Source organism: Geospiza fortis, unplaced genomic scaffold (assembly GCF_000277835.1).
Source record: "Geospiza fortis unplaced genomic scaffold, GeoFor_1.0 scaffold157, whole genome shotgun sequence".
NCBI classification, from domain to species: Eukaryota; Metazoa; Chordata; class Aves; order Passeriformes; family Thraupidae; genus Geospiza; species Geospiza fortis.
Genome location: NW_005054314.1, coordinates 8,180,322 through 8,193,668, shown reverse-complemented (window position 1 = coordinate 8,193,668; position 13,347 = coordinate 8,180,322). Strand labels below are relative to the sequence as shown.

Sequence of the window (13,347 nt, the reverse complement as noted above, 5' to 3'; positions counted from 1 at the left end):
CGCGGGCCCCACGCGGGCTCCCCCCCGCCGCCGCCTTTGGGGCTTCCACCGCCCCCTCTGGGGCTCCCTTAGCGCCCGGGGCCGCGCGGGGCTCCTGAGCTTGCAGGGTTTGTGTGACCTGGCCGCTGTGGCCAGTGCTAGAGCAGTGCAGTTCGCCACCCGGACCTTACCCCCTCCACCCCGAAGCCGCGAGCTGATGGGACGGCACATCTCGGAGTTACACCTACACCGATCAGGCTTTTTCATGCTTAAATCTAGACTCTGATGACTTGAGGCTTGGTAATTTTGTGTTTAGCGTGTAGCTGGTGCCTTTAAACTTCGCTGAAGAGCTTCAGAGTCTTAGAAAGTATTGCTGGAGTTCTTAAGGAGAGAGAGGAGGCTCACACCTCCGTGCATCCCACGGTGCATTTGCAGTCACGCAGACTGTTTCCCTCCAGCTTTGAAACCTAATGTTCGCCTTGTTTTATGTAGCTATGCTTTAAAAATCTTGCTGCCATCCTACGTAAAGCTAAAAAAGAGGTTTAAACTTGTTCAGAGCTCATTAAGCTTGCTTTAGAGAATACACTAACCATGTATACACCACAGAGTATAATATAAAGAACCTTGATTGCTCCAACCCACTCCTTCTGGAAGCAGAATTTTTCCACGAAAATCCAGGATGTACATGTGACATACAGTATTATGGTTCTCTTACCATGGATATCGATTGTGAAACCTCAGAGGTAGTACAGAGAGTTGTAGAGGAGTTATAAAAAGTTCTGTTTGATTTACAGCCCTTGCACTGTTCTCATTGTTCTTTATTACCTGCTCTTACCTATCTAGCTGGCTGGCCAGCAGGTTCCCATGTCAGCAGGTAATGTGACTTGGAGACTTAAAAAACATCTTATTTACCCAATAAACTGGCAGCAGGTACTTCCCCAAAATTGTTTCAACAGAGCAATTCATAGACTTTTTTGTACCATAAACATCTTAAATCACCCCAATAGTGGAGATGACACTGATGCTAACTGCTGATAATTAGACAGTTCCCCAGCAGAGTTCTCATTGACAGAAGCTCTCCATGAGAGATGGATGCATCCTGTAAGTCAGGGGGCAGTAAAGATGACAGCAGCTCGCTGATGGATATTGAGCAGTAAGATATAAATAGATAACAGTCATCAAAAAAAGTTAGAAGAAGAGATCAGAAAGGTCAGGGAAGGAAATATTAGAATTAGAGCTCTACCCTGAGGGGCTCTATAACTGAAGTGGTTTCTTTCCCACTCTTTCTGGTGTAGGTGTCTCCATACATGCACTGGAGCTGGCATTTTGCTGCTGGCAAACAGGACCTTTGGCTTGTGTTCAGGCCCTTCATCAGCAGGGATTAGTGTGCACTGCATCCAGGAGAAAATTAACCCCAGAAGCCTTTCCAGAGTGAAAGGCTGGAGTGCTCCTCTGCTGGAGCCCCCAATGGCTGTTATGAGTCTCAATGTGATAATTGGCTGCAGTGTTGCTCTGGTAGCAGTTTGACCCCACTCTGGCTGGTGGCTGGCCAGGGTCCTTGCTCCTTTGTGCACTGCTGCTTTTAGAGGTGGCTGTGCTTGTGATTGCAGGGGAACAAGGCCTGCTCTGGGGTGTTTACATGCTCAGCTTGTGTTGAGATCAAGAGTACAGGTGAGTGCTTTTAGCCTTACTGGCTAGACCATTAAATCTGATGAGTGAGTGCTGTAAAATAGCCACTGAGCAAATAAACAGCAGTGTTCCTGTTCAACAGCCTTGATTATATGGCACTGTCACCCACAGGACCTTGGGGATGCAGGGCCTTGGTTGCTCTGCAGGCACAGGTAATGGCTGTGCTTTAATTTGTGTTTGGCTCCAACTCTCTTCTGATGTTTCCAGCGTGGAAATAGGCGAGAGTGTTCGTGGGGAGGATGTCTACATTGTGCAGAGTGGCTGTGGGGAAATCAATGACAATCTGATGGAGCTCCTCATCATGATAAATGCCTGCAAGATTGCCTCAGCCAGCAGAGTCACAGCTGTCATCCCCTGCTTCCCTTATGCCCGGCAGGACAAGAAGGACAAGGTAAGGGATGTGGGAAAGGTTTCTGCAGGGAAGTTAAAGGCACACCTTGAAAGTCCTGACAGCTGGAGAGGATTTAAATGAAGTTTTGTCGCCTCCTCTGAATATCTAACCTCTCTTCAGTTTGTTAAACTTCAGAACATTGAACTGCAAAATGATCTTCTCATAAAGATCTAGTTCTTCTTGAAAATACACTAAAGTCTAATCACTAGCTGATGAGAAGATGCAATGTTAATGAGTGCTCCTTTTAGTAACTGCTTGTGAATCACTGCCTGGAAGCAGAAGGCTGACATCTTGATGAAGGAGTTGAACTTGTCTTATACTGTCTTTTTTTTCTCATGTACCAGAGTCGAGCTCCAATCTCTGCCAAGCTGGTTGCAAACATGCTGTCTGTGGCAGGTGCAGATCACATCATCACCATGGACCTGCATGCATCTCAGATTCAGGTAGGAACAAAAATCAGGAAGGGGCTTAACTAGTTCCAGTCGGAGCCTCTTGGCTGCTTTGCAACCTTTCCAGTCATCTGCTTTTTGGAGATACTGCAGTGATCAAGACTTGGGAATTTGGGACTGCATGGGGGAGGTGGGTAACAGGTTAACCTGTAAATGAAAGTACAGTTGTTCTTCATCAGACTGAGTTTGTGTAAATGAGCTAGTAAAGGATCACTACAGCTTTGTTGCCACACAGTGACTCTGTTCTTCACTAGACCTTGGAGGAATGTGAGATGGAGAGTGTCTTTAAATTCTGAGCAGTGTTTCTGATACTTTGTGTGTTGTCTTGGAGAGGTGAGCAGTTAGTTCTGCCCTCAGGTGTCCTGGCACAGCTGCATTTGTGGGTTTAGCTGACCAGGACAGTGATCTGATAGCCTGCCTCTGGCAAGATGGGCAGTCACACTTGTGGGATTCATTCAGTGCCACCCTCCCACACAGGCTGGCCTTGGTTCTCTCCCAAGCTGGCAGTGAATTGAAAATCATTCATAGGCTTTGTTGGCTTATGAACAAAATATCTCACAGAGCAACTGAAGTCTTGATTTGGGCTGTGTAAGAAAGCTGGCAGGAGTGCTTTCCAGGGAGAGGAGAGACTGCAAGCTCAGTTTGATTTTGTTTTTCTCTACCTTGAGCAAGTGCTTAGGACCAAGAAACCAACTCAGCGCTGCTGAGAGGGGCGTGGCAGAGGGAAGGATGTCTGTTGTATTGCTGCACAGGGTAAGGTAGCTACTGCCTGCTGAAGTAAGTGGGCTGGCTGTTGTTTTAACACTAGGAAGTGCAGTCATTCACACTTCAGTATGATTTGCCCAGAAATACTGTCTCAGATGAAAAAAATCTGTAGGGGCACAGCTGAGAAGGCTCTCAGAAAGAGCATGAAATAACTGAGCCCAAGGGGGTCCCCTCTTCCTACAGGGCTTGGAATTGGTGTGACTGAAAGGGCTGACCTTGCACCAGCAGCAGTGATGGGATTTAATGGGATCATTTGTGCACATGTGCTTCCAGCAGCTGGCTGGTTTCAGCCTGGTTCCTGGAGCTGCTGTGTTGCTGAGCACAGAAGCAATGATGGTGAGAAGGGTCTGTTACCCTGTACCTTGATGCATTCCTCAGGAGTAGCTGCCCCTCACTCTCCTGCCTGTTTTCTCCAGGGTTAACTTCTGGCATTTGGTGACCTATAAGATTTGCAGAAGTCTGCAGGGTCACTGTAAAGTTATGGAACCAGCTGCATTACTTTAACGACAGATATTACTCAAGCCTGTTTTGTAGATGTGAACAGTTTGGGTAATGAGCTTTAAAGACTGACTGTAAACAGGCAGCCAGCTGCTCTGGAAATGAGTGCGTTTGCTGCAGGCTTTCTGCAGCCCCCAGGACAGAACTAGTTTCATTTTGTGGAGGTGTTAAATATAAAGTGTTATTTATGCTGCTGAACTATTTCTGGCTCTGAAGACTTCTTACATTACTATACTGTGTATCCCAAAGACTACTGCCCTTACATCAAGGGAAGTAAAAAGGAAAGCTGAAAGCTGTGGAAAGGTGATGACTGCATGCCTGATGATACAGAAGGCTTCCTACAACTGTTTCTGGAATGGGGCTTTCAGCTATATCTGTTCCTGTTATCTTCCTTGCAGGGTTTTTTTGACATCCCTGTTGATAATTTATATGCTGAGCCTGCTGTACTGAAATGGATCAAAGAGAATATTCCAGAGTGGAAGAACTGCACCATTGTTTCACCAGATGCTGGTGGAGCCAAGAGGTGAGCTGTCAGACAGGTAGCTTGAGATGCTGCTTCTGTGTCTACTTCAATTCCTAAGAATACTTGTGACTATTTTTAAAACATGTTCCTTCTTTCAGTCTGCCTTCTCTCACACAGTCTGGGACAGCTGGTGAAGAGTGGTCAGATATTCTTCCTAGGGAATGTTTAGAAGGTTTCTTGGGCTACATGGAACGTTTAATAGCTTCTAGAATCACAGCTGCATAGGTAGGAATTGCACAACAGCTACCTCCCTTGGAGTAAACCAATTTGTACAAGGGTGTTTATGCCAACTGAAGGAGGAAATAGTGTTGCTTGCACCCCTATGCCAAGGCTAGCTTACTGCTGATGATTAATGATACATTTTTATCCAGGCTGCTTTCTTTGCAGAATTAAACTTGGTCTGTGGGGTATTTTCTTACTTTATTACCTTGGATTTGAATATCTAGCTGTGATTTAAGCCTGCTCCCTCTCTTCATCTTCCCTGAGAACAAGGAAGATAGATGGTTCCTTTCCAAAAAGCAGCAGCATATGCTATAGCACATTTCTATTTTGATAGCCTTACAATCTCCCATCTCCCTGCAGACAAACATGCCAGTTTGTGGGCAGCCCAGAATGTTCTCAGTGGCTTTTTGGGAGAAACTAGGCTGTTCCTTGATGCTTCTGTCTGAGGGCTACATGTGAACAGTAGAGGGACACAGATGTATTCTTTAATCCAGGCCTGTCACACCAAAATGTTGGTGGGTGCTGATGTGATTCACATGCCTCAGAATGTTTGAAGTGATGTGTTACAGGCAGCCAAGAGACACGGTGGAGGTCACTGTATGTCTTCTGTAGCTTTGCTGTGGTCCATGGATTGGGCAAGACCTCCTGTACATTCAGCTATTTCTGTAGCTTGTTGCATAACACAGTATATGAAGTGCCAAACCAGCCAGATATAATCTGACTCTTCTAAAAATCTGCTCAAAAGCCTCTTATATTGAAATGTGCCGATCTTGGCTGGTGCAGTATTTTATGGAGATATGCAAAGCCAAATACTTCAGTTTAGTTTAACAGTCTGTGTAGGACCACCAGGATGATAAGTCTGATCTAGTGGGGCTAAGAGTCTACTTACCTCAAGTGAAGAGTTTCTTGGGGGCATGTGTGTTCTATTCCTTCCACTTTTAAACTCTTTACTGTTCATCAGTATCAATATATAAAGTTAAGATCCCTCTAGTAAGGTTGCTCTGCAGTCACTTTAATGGAAATAAATGTGAGGTGGTGTATTTGAATTTCCTGGATATGTAATCCTGCCACCATCTGTGCCAGTGCTTGTGTGCATGATGATTGAGTGCTCACAGGAGTGACAGTAAAGCCCTGTCATAGCACAACTTAAGCCTTTCCAGTGTAGTGTTACAATGATGACAACTTTCCAAGTGTTTGGATCGCTTCAAGTTTGCTGACCTTGCTGGTTAAGATTTGTTTTCAGCTTAAATGCAAATTAGTTTACAGTGGTCATGATGAAAGATGAGATCTATTTGCAGTCACTGAGAGAGATTAGAGGTTGCAGTTTAGCTGCTCGAAGGGAAACTAAGGTGGCAGAGTGCCTTCTATTAATTGCTTGGGAGCAGTAGCAGATGTGGTGACAGCTCCTCTTAGTGCAATGTGTTTGATATTGAAAGAGCTTTGCCCGAAGCTGCTGTGTGAGTTAAGTGTTGTTTGGGAACTGTTCTCTCCTCAGAGTGACCTCCATTGCAGATCGGTTGAACGTAGACTTTGCCCTCATCCACAAGGAGCGCAAGAAGGCCAACGAGGTGGATCGCATGGTGCTGGTGGGGGACGTCAAGGACAGAGTGGCCATCCTGGTGGATGACATGGCAGACACGTGTGGCACCATCTGCCACGCTGCAGACAAGTGAGTGGGGCTGGCTGCTGCCCTCCTAACCCAGGAACCTGCTCTTAGGGAGCACCGTGTTATGGGTTAAGCAGATTATTTGCATGACAAGTTTCACAGGGCTCGTGCAGTTTCTTGATTATTCATGTCATACAAAATCAGGGAAAAAACACAGTAAAATTTCTTGGAGTAGGCTCATGTAGTTTCTTGATTATTCATGTCATAACAAAATAAGGAAAAAAGAATAATAAAAGTCCTTTTAGTGGGAATAGGTAGAAGACCATAGTGTCTCTTTTTTTCCCTGCATTGAAAATGGACCATCACTGACCATGCCAGGTAGAACTAAGTGTTGTCTGGTCCATCAGCTGGTTTTGTATTAGAAATAAGCTCTTCAAACTTTGATATCATTCATGCCTTTTACACTAGAAGCAGCAACATATTAACTGTAAAATACAGTATAAAAAATCAGCACAGTATTTCATACTTTATTAAATACAGTATTAAAGTATTAACACAGTATTAAATATCTGCTACCTTGTGTAAGCAAAAATTACAGAAGGTCATTTGTATGATCTGTTCCAAATATTCCAGAGCTAAGAACAAAGGGGTTTTTTCAGTGTGTGCTTTGCCTGTAGTGGATTTCATGGTACTTGTAAGACTGTTTTTTTCCCCCAAATCAGTAAAGTGGGGGAATCAAAGGTAACCTGTTCCTAGCACATGGTGGTCTCTCCAGTCATGCTTACCATGTGCTCTGCTCTTATGTCAGCTTAATACTTGCTGAGAATTACTCATCCTTCTCCTTTACCTCCCCCTTGCAGGCTTGTGTCAGCTGGAGCCACCAAAGTTTATGCCATCTTAACTCATGGGATCTTTTCTGGGCCAGCAATTTCCCGCATCAACAATGCCTGTTTTGAGGCAGTTGTAGTCACAAACACAATACCCCAGGAGGACAAGATGAAGCAGTGCCCTAAAATCCAGGTGAGCATCTATTTTCTGTCACTCCTGGGGGGTGGTAGCCTTGTCTGTTCACCTGTTGGGGGTGAAAATCCCACAATACTGTGTAGTGGTGCCTGATTATGTTGGTACTGTCATTAGTATTGCCTTGTTCTCTTGGCCCTATTGCTGTGGGGTAGCAGACATGTTACACTGATATAAAGCAGCTTCTGTTGCAGCTCATCTCAAACAGTTCATAAAGGATTTTTTTTCAGGGCTTGTTTTACCTAGATCAGGTGTCTGATTTAATGGGGCCACGATGTAGGCAAGTAGTTGGATGTGTGCCCTTTGGAGGAGTGATGTGCTGATGTGCAATGCTGAAACGGAGGTAGACAGGAGCTTCTGATGTTGGTGCTGACAGCTTTGTTGTGTATCTGTCACTTTAGGCTCAGCCTCTGCCATCCATGTGAAAACTAAAAGCTGATAATGAGCCCCAGAATCTGCTGTTCAGCCAGTTCTCAATCCACTCATCCAGTGTACACTTCTGAGTTTTGCCTGTGAGGATTTCATGACAGACAGTGTCAGAATCTTTGCTGAAGTTGACAATATCCACTGTTCTCCCCTCACCCATGCAGGTAGTTGCTTCCTCATAGGTGATCAGGTTGGTGAAGCATGATTTGCCTTGGTGAATCCATGCTGACTGTTCCTGATCATGTTCTTGTCACCCATGTGCACAGAGATGGCCTCCAGAACGAAGTGCTCTGTCGCCTGCCCTGGGATTGATGAAGTGCTCTGTCACCTGCTCGGGCTGACTGGCCAGTAGTTCTGAGTTATATTTGCTTTCTCCCAGTCCTCAGGCATCTCTGCTGATCTGCAGGACCTTTCAAAGCTGATCATGAGTGCCTGGCTGTGATGTCTCCCAGCTCTCTCAGTACTCATGAATATATCCCATCAGAGCCCATGGACTTGTGGATATCAAGTTTGCCCAAGTGTCCTCTAACCCAGTCCTCCCAAAGGAAGAGACTTCCTTCCAGCATTCCCTTACCCAGGTCTCCTGCTTGTCAGTGCAGACTGATGCAAAGAAGGTGCTCACTAACTGCCTTCTCTGCATCCTCTGCCACCAGGGTCCCCCTTCCCTTTAGGAACAGGCCCACATTATTCTTAGGGTTTTCCAAATACATCAATAACAAAAGGCAAACATTCTTGTTGTCCCTGACGTCCTTTGCTAGATTTAATTCCAGAAGGGCCTTGGCTTCACAGCACCAATAGCTAGGACACAAGCATGTGGAGAAGTTCTGGCACTGCTCACCCTCAGCCAGTACTGTGGTGTGGGTGTAGAGGCTTCCCCACTGCTGGGCTGCTGGTGAGAGGGGAGGTGAACTCGTAGAAGCTGCAGTCATTTTTAAGCTGCTTTTGGAAATATGTTGTAAGCCGATTGCAAGCTGCTGTTGGGTTGCATTTCTTTCAGCAGTAATTTCTGAATGATACTTCTGCAGCCTCTAAAACATTTCTGGTGCTTCACCTTGTTTCTAGGCTCCACACAGCAGCTGATGTAGGCAAAATGTTAAACTGGCAACCTCTGTGTAAGTAGCTGTAGCCAAAGATTGCAGTGGAGCAGTTTTCCAGACTCTCCTTTAATACCTCACATTTACACACTGGTGTCTGATGTTGAAGAGCACAGAGGTAAAGGATTTGTCACAAGTCTCAGGCTTTACTCTGCAGCTTGTTCAGTTTTTCTTCCCTTCAGAGACAAACTATCTAAAAGATAAAAAATACAATTTTCACTTGATTTCCTTAATGCACCATGAATATAGTGATTCTTACTAGACTACATATATTGAAATGCTTTAGCTGTGGGGATTCAGAGCTGGGAATTGGCTGAGACTCAGCTTTCCCTCCTGCTACCTTTCTGACCCCACCAGATGGAGCCAGCACAGCACCCAGGAGCTGAGCTGCAGCGCAGCAGCTTCATCTCTCAGACTGCTGGCAGCAGTGGTAAAACCTCTTGGCTCAAGGGAAGCGATTTCATCTTGATTTAGACTGCCCAAACTTCTCTGCACAAAGTGAATAAGAGAGTCCTGTGGTGAACAGATTGAGCCTGGGGAGTCTGAGCAAAGCAAGGCAACAGTAGACTTTAACTCTGACAGACCAACTAGAATATTTGTAGTGCTATTTGTGGGGTATCTTCAGGCTTAGATGTAATTAAATCCTAATCCTGTGTAGAAGTAATTTATCTGCATCTGGCATGTTAAAATGTGGTTGATGAGTTTATTCTTTAGGTTGTCCCTGACTTCCCAGCAGTTCTTTCAGGCTTGATGCCTTTTCTCAATGGCACTGATGTATCTTTCTTCCCTTCCAGGTGATTGACATCTCCATGATCCTTGCAGAGGCCATCAGGAGGACTCATAATGGGGAATCTGTTTCCTACCTATTCAGCCATGTCCCTTTATAACAACAGATGTCAGCTGCTGCTTGTATGGCTTTTTTTTTTAAAACCAAAAGTTGTTCAGCTTGTTGTAAAGTTCAGTAGAAGACTCTGCTTGTTCCAGTGCAGTTCTCCACATCTCCTGCTTAAGTCAGGCTTTACTGGCTCTGTTCCCAACACTGGGAGGCTGGAGGGGGAAAGCTCATCTTTATAACAGCCAACTCCACCAGCACCCCTGTGCATGGAGCTGATCAGTAGCACTGACTCAATTCTGCAGGTCTGTGGAGAGCAGGACTGACACATGGCTAATTGCCACAATTATTTTGAGGGGGGGAGGGAGAGGGTTTGTCTGTGGGCAGGGTTAGATGATCTGGCATGTGCATCCTAAATTGTTTGGGAAGTAGAGCTCCCTAGGACATGTTGATCTGGATCTGCAGCAAGAGCCCAAGAGACTGCTGGCTGTCTTACCACTCTGTACCTGACACAGCCCTTGGAGAGTGGTGGGGAAGGCTTGTGTCTTGGCCAAGCTTGACCCTTGTGAAGCCCTGGGAGACACCATGGGAGTAGTTCTGCTACAGCTTCCTCCCATAAAAGGAGATCAGTGTAGCTTGCAAACTTGAATTTCTCTTAATTGTTGATGAAATTAAATGCCCTTTAGTGCACTACACAGCAAAGTGAGGGTGAGAGCAGAGTCTGCGCAGTGCTGTGCTAGTTTAGTGGGGAAGGTGCATCCTGGACAAGTGTTCTTTTCCCAAAGCTCTGACATAGACACCTTGTGGTGGTTGTGTGCTTTGGTTTCTAGTGCAGGCTAAAACCAGCTTCTCAGTTTCACAGCTTCCTGTTAGCCTTGCTAGCTAACTAGAGCACTGCTGTCATGTGCTGCAGCTGCACCTTGACCTGCTGTGCAACCCCCAACTCTTTTTTTACCAGTACAGTAGTAAACAGAGCCTCTGTCCAACAGCAGCAAGGTTGTTGCATCTAGCAAGTGCCTGCTCAGATGCTGGGGTGACCTGAAACACAACAGCTTTGTGTCCAGCTGGCTCAGCCTCTCACTCAATGCCTGTTACAGTCCTGTTAGCCTGGAAGTTACTGACACATTGTCCTGCTCACTGTCTGCCTTTCTTTGAAAGCCTTGCTTCTTGCAAAATACCTTAAGCCAAGGAGCACTGCAGGTTGCAGGACAACAAAACCTGAAGGAGCCCTTGGAGTGGGTCTGATGCTTCCCAGGAGTGTTTATGGCAATGGGTTGAAGAGGCTGGTGATACATAATACTGGGAGAACTGCAGATTTAACACCAACCTGACAGGCCACAAAGTGCCTGAAAGAAAAATACCAAAACTAGAGCTGGCTGAGGCTCTTGGATGTAATAAGTATCATCTGAAACTTGAATACTTTGAAAATGTACCAGACAATCGTGAGGTAAACTGCTAAGTCTCTCTTGAACTCCTACGGTTTATAGACCAAACTGGTTTTTTCTGGTTTTCTTTTGTTTTGGGTTTTGTTTTTTTTTTTTTTTTAATAAGCACTCCTTTTTTTATTTGTTTTTGAGCTGGAGGAAGGGAAAAAGGGAAAAGAAGGAACTTGAAATGACTTTCTACAGTAACCAGCATGGCTTTGAGAGGCTGGGGGCTGGGGTATAAGTGGAACTAACTGAAAGATGTGGTTAAAATCTAGGGAAGTACTTCTTTAGTTGTGCCTTTTACTGAAGACTTCTCTCCCTTCCTAAACTCCTGTCCTGTGGCAACATTAACACTTCTATTAGTGTAGAGCTTTTCTTTTTGTATAAGAATTGGTGTTTGTCTGGAAACTGTGCATCTCTTGCTTCTTTGCTTTGCATCCTGCACTGAGCTCTCCTGAGAGTCTGTGATCCCACCTCCTGTATGGGAGCCCCTGCTGCCATCCTGCTGCTGCTCTGAGAGCCAAAGGCCAGGACATCAGAGCAGTGCGGGGAGGATTTTCAGCAGCATTTGTGTTTAAAGTTAAGACCTGATGAAGGAATTAAACTTTTATTTAAAAACCATGGCCTCTGCCTGTAAATACTTCTAAACATCTTAAGTGACATGAATCTTCTGAGTTGGGTCATTTTAAAGGTAGATAATCAAGTACTTTTATTTAGAAGGGACCTTGGAAGGTCATCTGGTTTAACCCTTGTGCATGTGGCCAGCTGTGAGGTTCAGCTTAGCTCTGCTCACGTTGCATGGAAGGAAAAGCATAGGACCAAGCATTGAGTAATTCCTTTTGTCCGTGTTTGATTTCCTGGACTTAATTGTTAGAGGTGGCAGTGCAGATTCTCTAGTACTGTTCAATTATGTATCTGAGCAAATTCATTCCCATCATGTTCAGGTAGGGGAAGCTTGAATATTTTAACAAGTACAAATGAAGAATTTGTAAGTGTCTTGCACAAAGCTGATGATCAGACACAGTAGGATTATGTCCTGAGGAGCACTTGTTCTGACTAAACCCTGATCCTTTCTCATTGTGTTGCACATGGGGAAGTATGAAGTCAGAAGGATGAGATGGCAGGTCTAGAGAAAGGTCTTTGGCATTACAAATAGACCTCCAGGCCTAGATTGAACATGACCATGGCCTCAGGCAGGCATTTGCTGAGGATCACAGTTGTTGTCCATCTGTTAAAATGTCTAGCAGTACTGGCCACTGAATAAGTAAAAAAAGTGGGGTTTTTTTCCCCCAAATAGCAGGGTGGGTGCTGTGGGTCTCATCAGGATTATGTAGCAGATTTCACCTTCCTTTGATAAAAAAACAGAACAGAGCTTTACAGCCATTTGTACACAGGAGACCATTGCTATTAGTGAGTAATGTTTTTTTTTGAGTTACTTTAATAAAACCAGGGATTTGAGTTGGGAGAGGGCACAGACTTAATGTGCTGTATGACATTGTAGCTCTTAAAAAGGATGAGCGATACCTCCTTGGGAGAGTTCTCATACCTGTGTAAAGTTACACTGCTCTGAAGCCTTCAGATCAGAAGGGATGGAGAGTTCACCATAGTCTGAAGGTGAGCTGTGGGGTGTCTTAGGCTTTCCTCACAGCTGAGTTACTACTGTACAAAACAAGTTATTTCCCAGGAGAAAATCTCAACTGAGTCATTTGCTGTGCTCCTGCAGTTGGAGGTGTGGAGGAGCAGGGTAGGGCTCCAGCAGCTCCCTCTGCTACCAGCACAGCCAGAGTGTGGCTGCAGCTGTGAGGATGCTGATATTGGTGCTGGTAGCCATCTCATGCCTGCCTCCTGTTAATTCACCAGAACAAGGAACACATCAATCACTAGTCCTGTAGCAGCCTCACCTACCTGCCCAGGTACCTGAAACTAATGCACGGGGGGGGGAGCTGAGCTTGCCAGGTGTGCCCTGCAGGTAGCAGGATGTGTCCACTGTTAAAAGCACAATGAGACACACCTCAAAATAATTTGCTGGCACCTCCCTCCTGCCTTTCTGATGTAAGGAGGTCTCCTGGAGTCAGTGTTTCTGTGATCTAAAGAAAGCAGCGCCTTGTCTTGCTGCTGTTGGGCAAGGGGAAAATGGTGTTAGCAAGCCCTTTTGTGAGCTGCAGCAATATTCACAGGAGGAATGAGCCCTCCTGTAAGACACAATGGCCCCAGTCTGCTGCTGCCTTCCCCAGTGTGCTGCTCCTGCCCTGATGGATGTGAAGGGTTGTGGCAGGAGGCTGGGGTGAAAATGGGGGAAAGTGCTGTCACCCTGTGGAGTGGCTCAGCCTGGCAGCTGTCATGGTGGTGCCCTGCAGGCAGATGGGTCAGGAGGCTGAGAAAAACCTCTGATCAGAGAAAACCTGCCTCTTTCCTGTAGAGGAGAA

General features: G+C 45.6%; 1 protein-coding gene across 2 annotated transcripts; it reads left to right on the top strand.

Annotated features, from left to right (window-relative positions):
• The first annotated feature begins 1,774 nt into the window (after positions 1-1,774).
• Positions 1,775-11,544, top strand: PRPS1 (phosphoribosyl pyrophosphate synthetase 1). 2 transcript variants are annotated; one of them, XM_031056047.1, is made up of 7 exons: positions 1,775-2,059; positions 2,404-2,502; positions 4,170-4,294; positions 6,012-6,185; positions 6,983-7,142; positions 9,457-9,465; positions 9,660-11,544. In XM_031056047.1, exons 1-7 carry the CDS (start codon positions 1,790-1,792, stop codon positions 9,771-9,773), a joined length of 951 nt encoding a protein of 316 aa, XP_030911907.1. In that variant the 5' UTR covers positions 1,775-1,789; the 3' UTR covers positions 9,774-11,544. The 2 variants fall into 2 exon arrangements, with proteins under 2 accessions (XP_030911907.1, XP_030911909.1); XM_031056049.1 differs by having other exon boundaries at positions 9,457-11,544.
• The last annotated feature ends 1,803 nt before the right edge of the window (positions 11,545-13,347 follow it).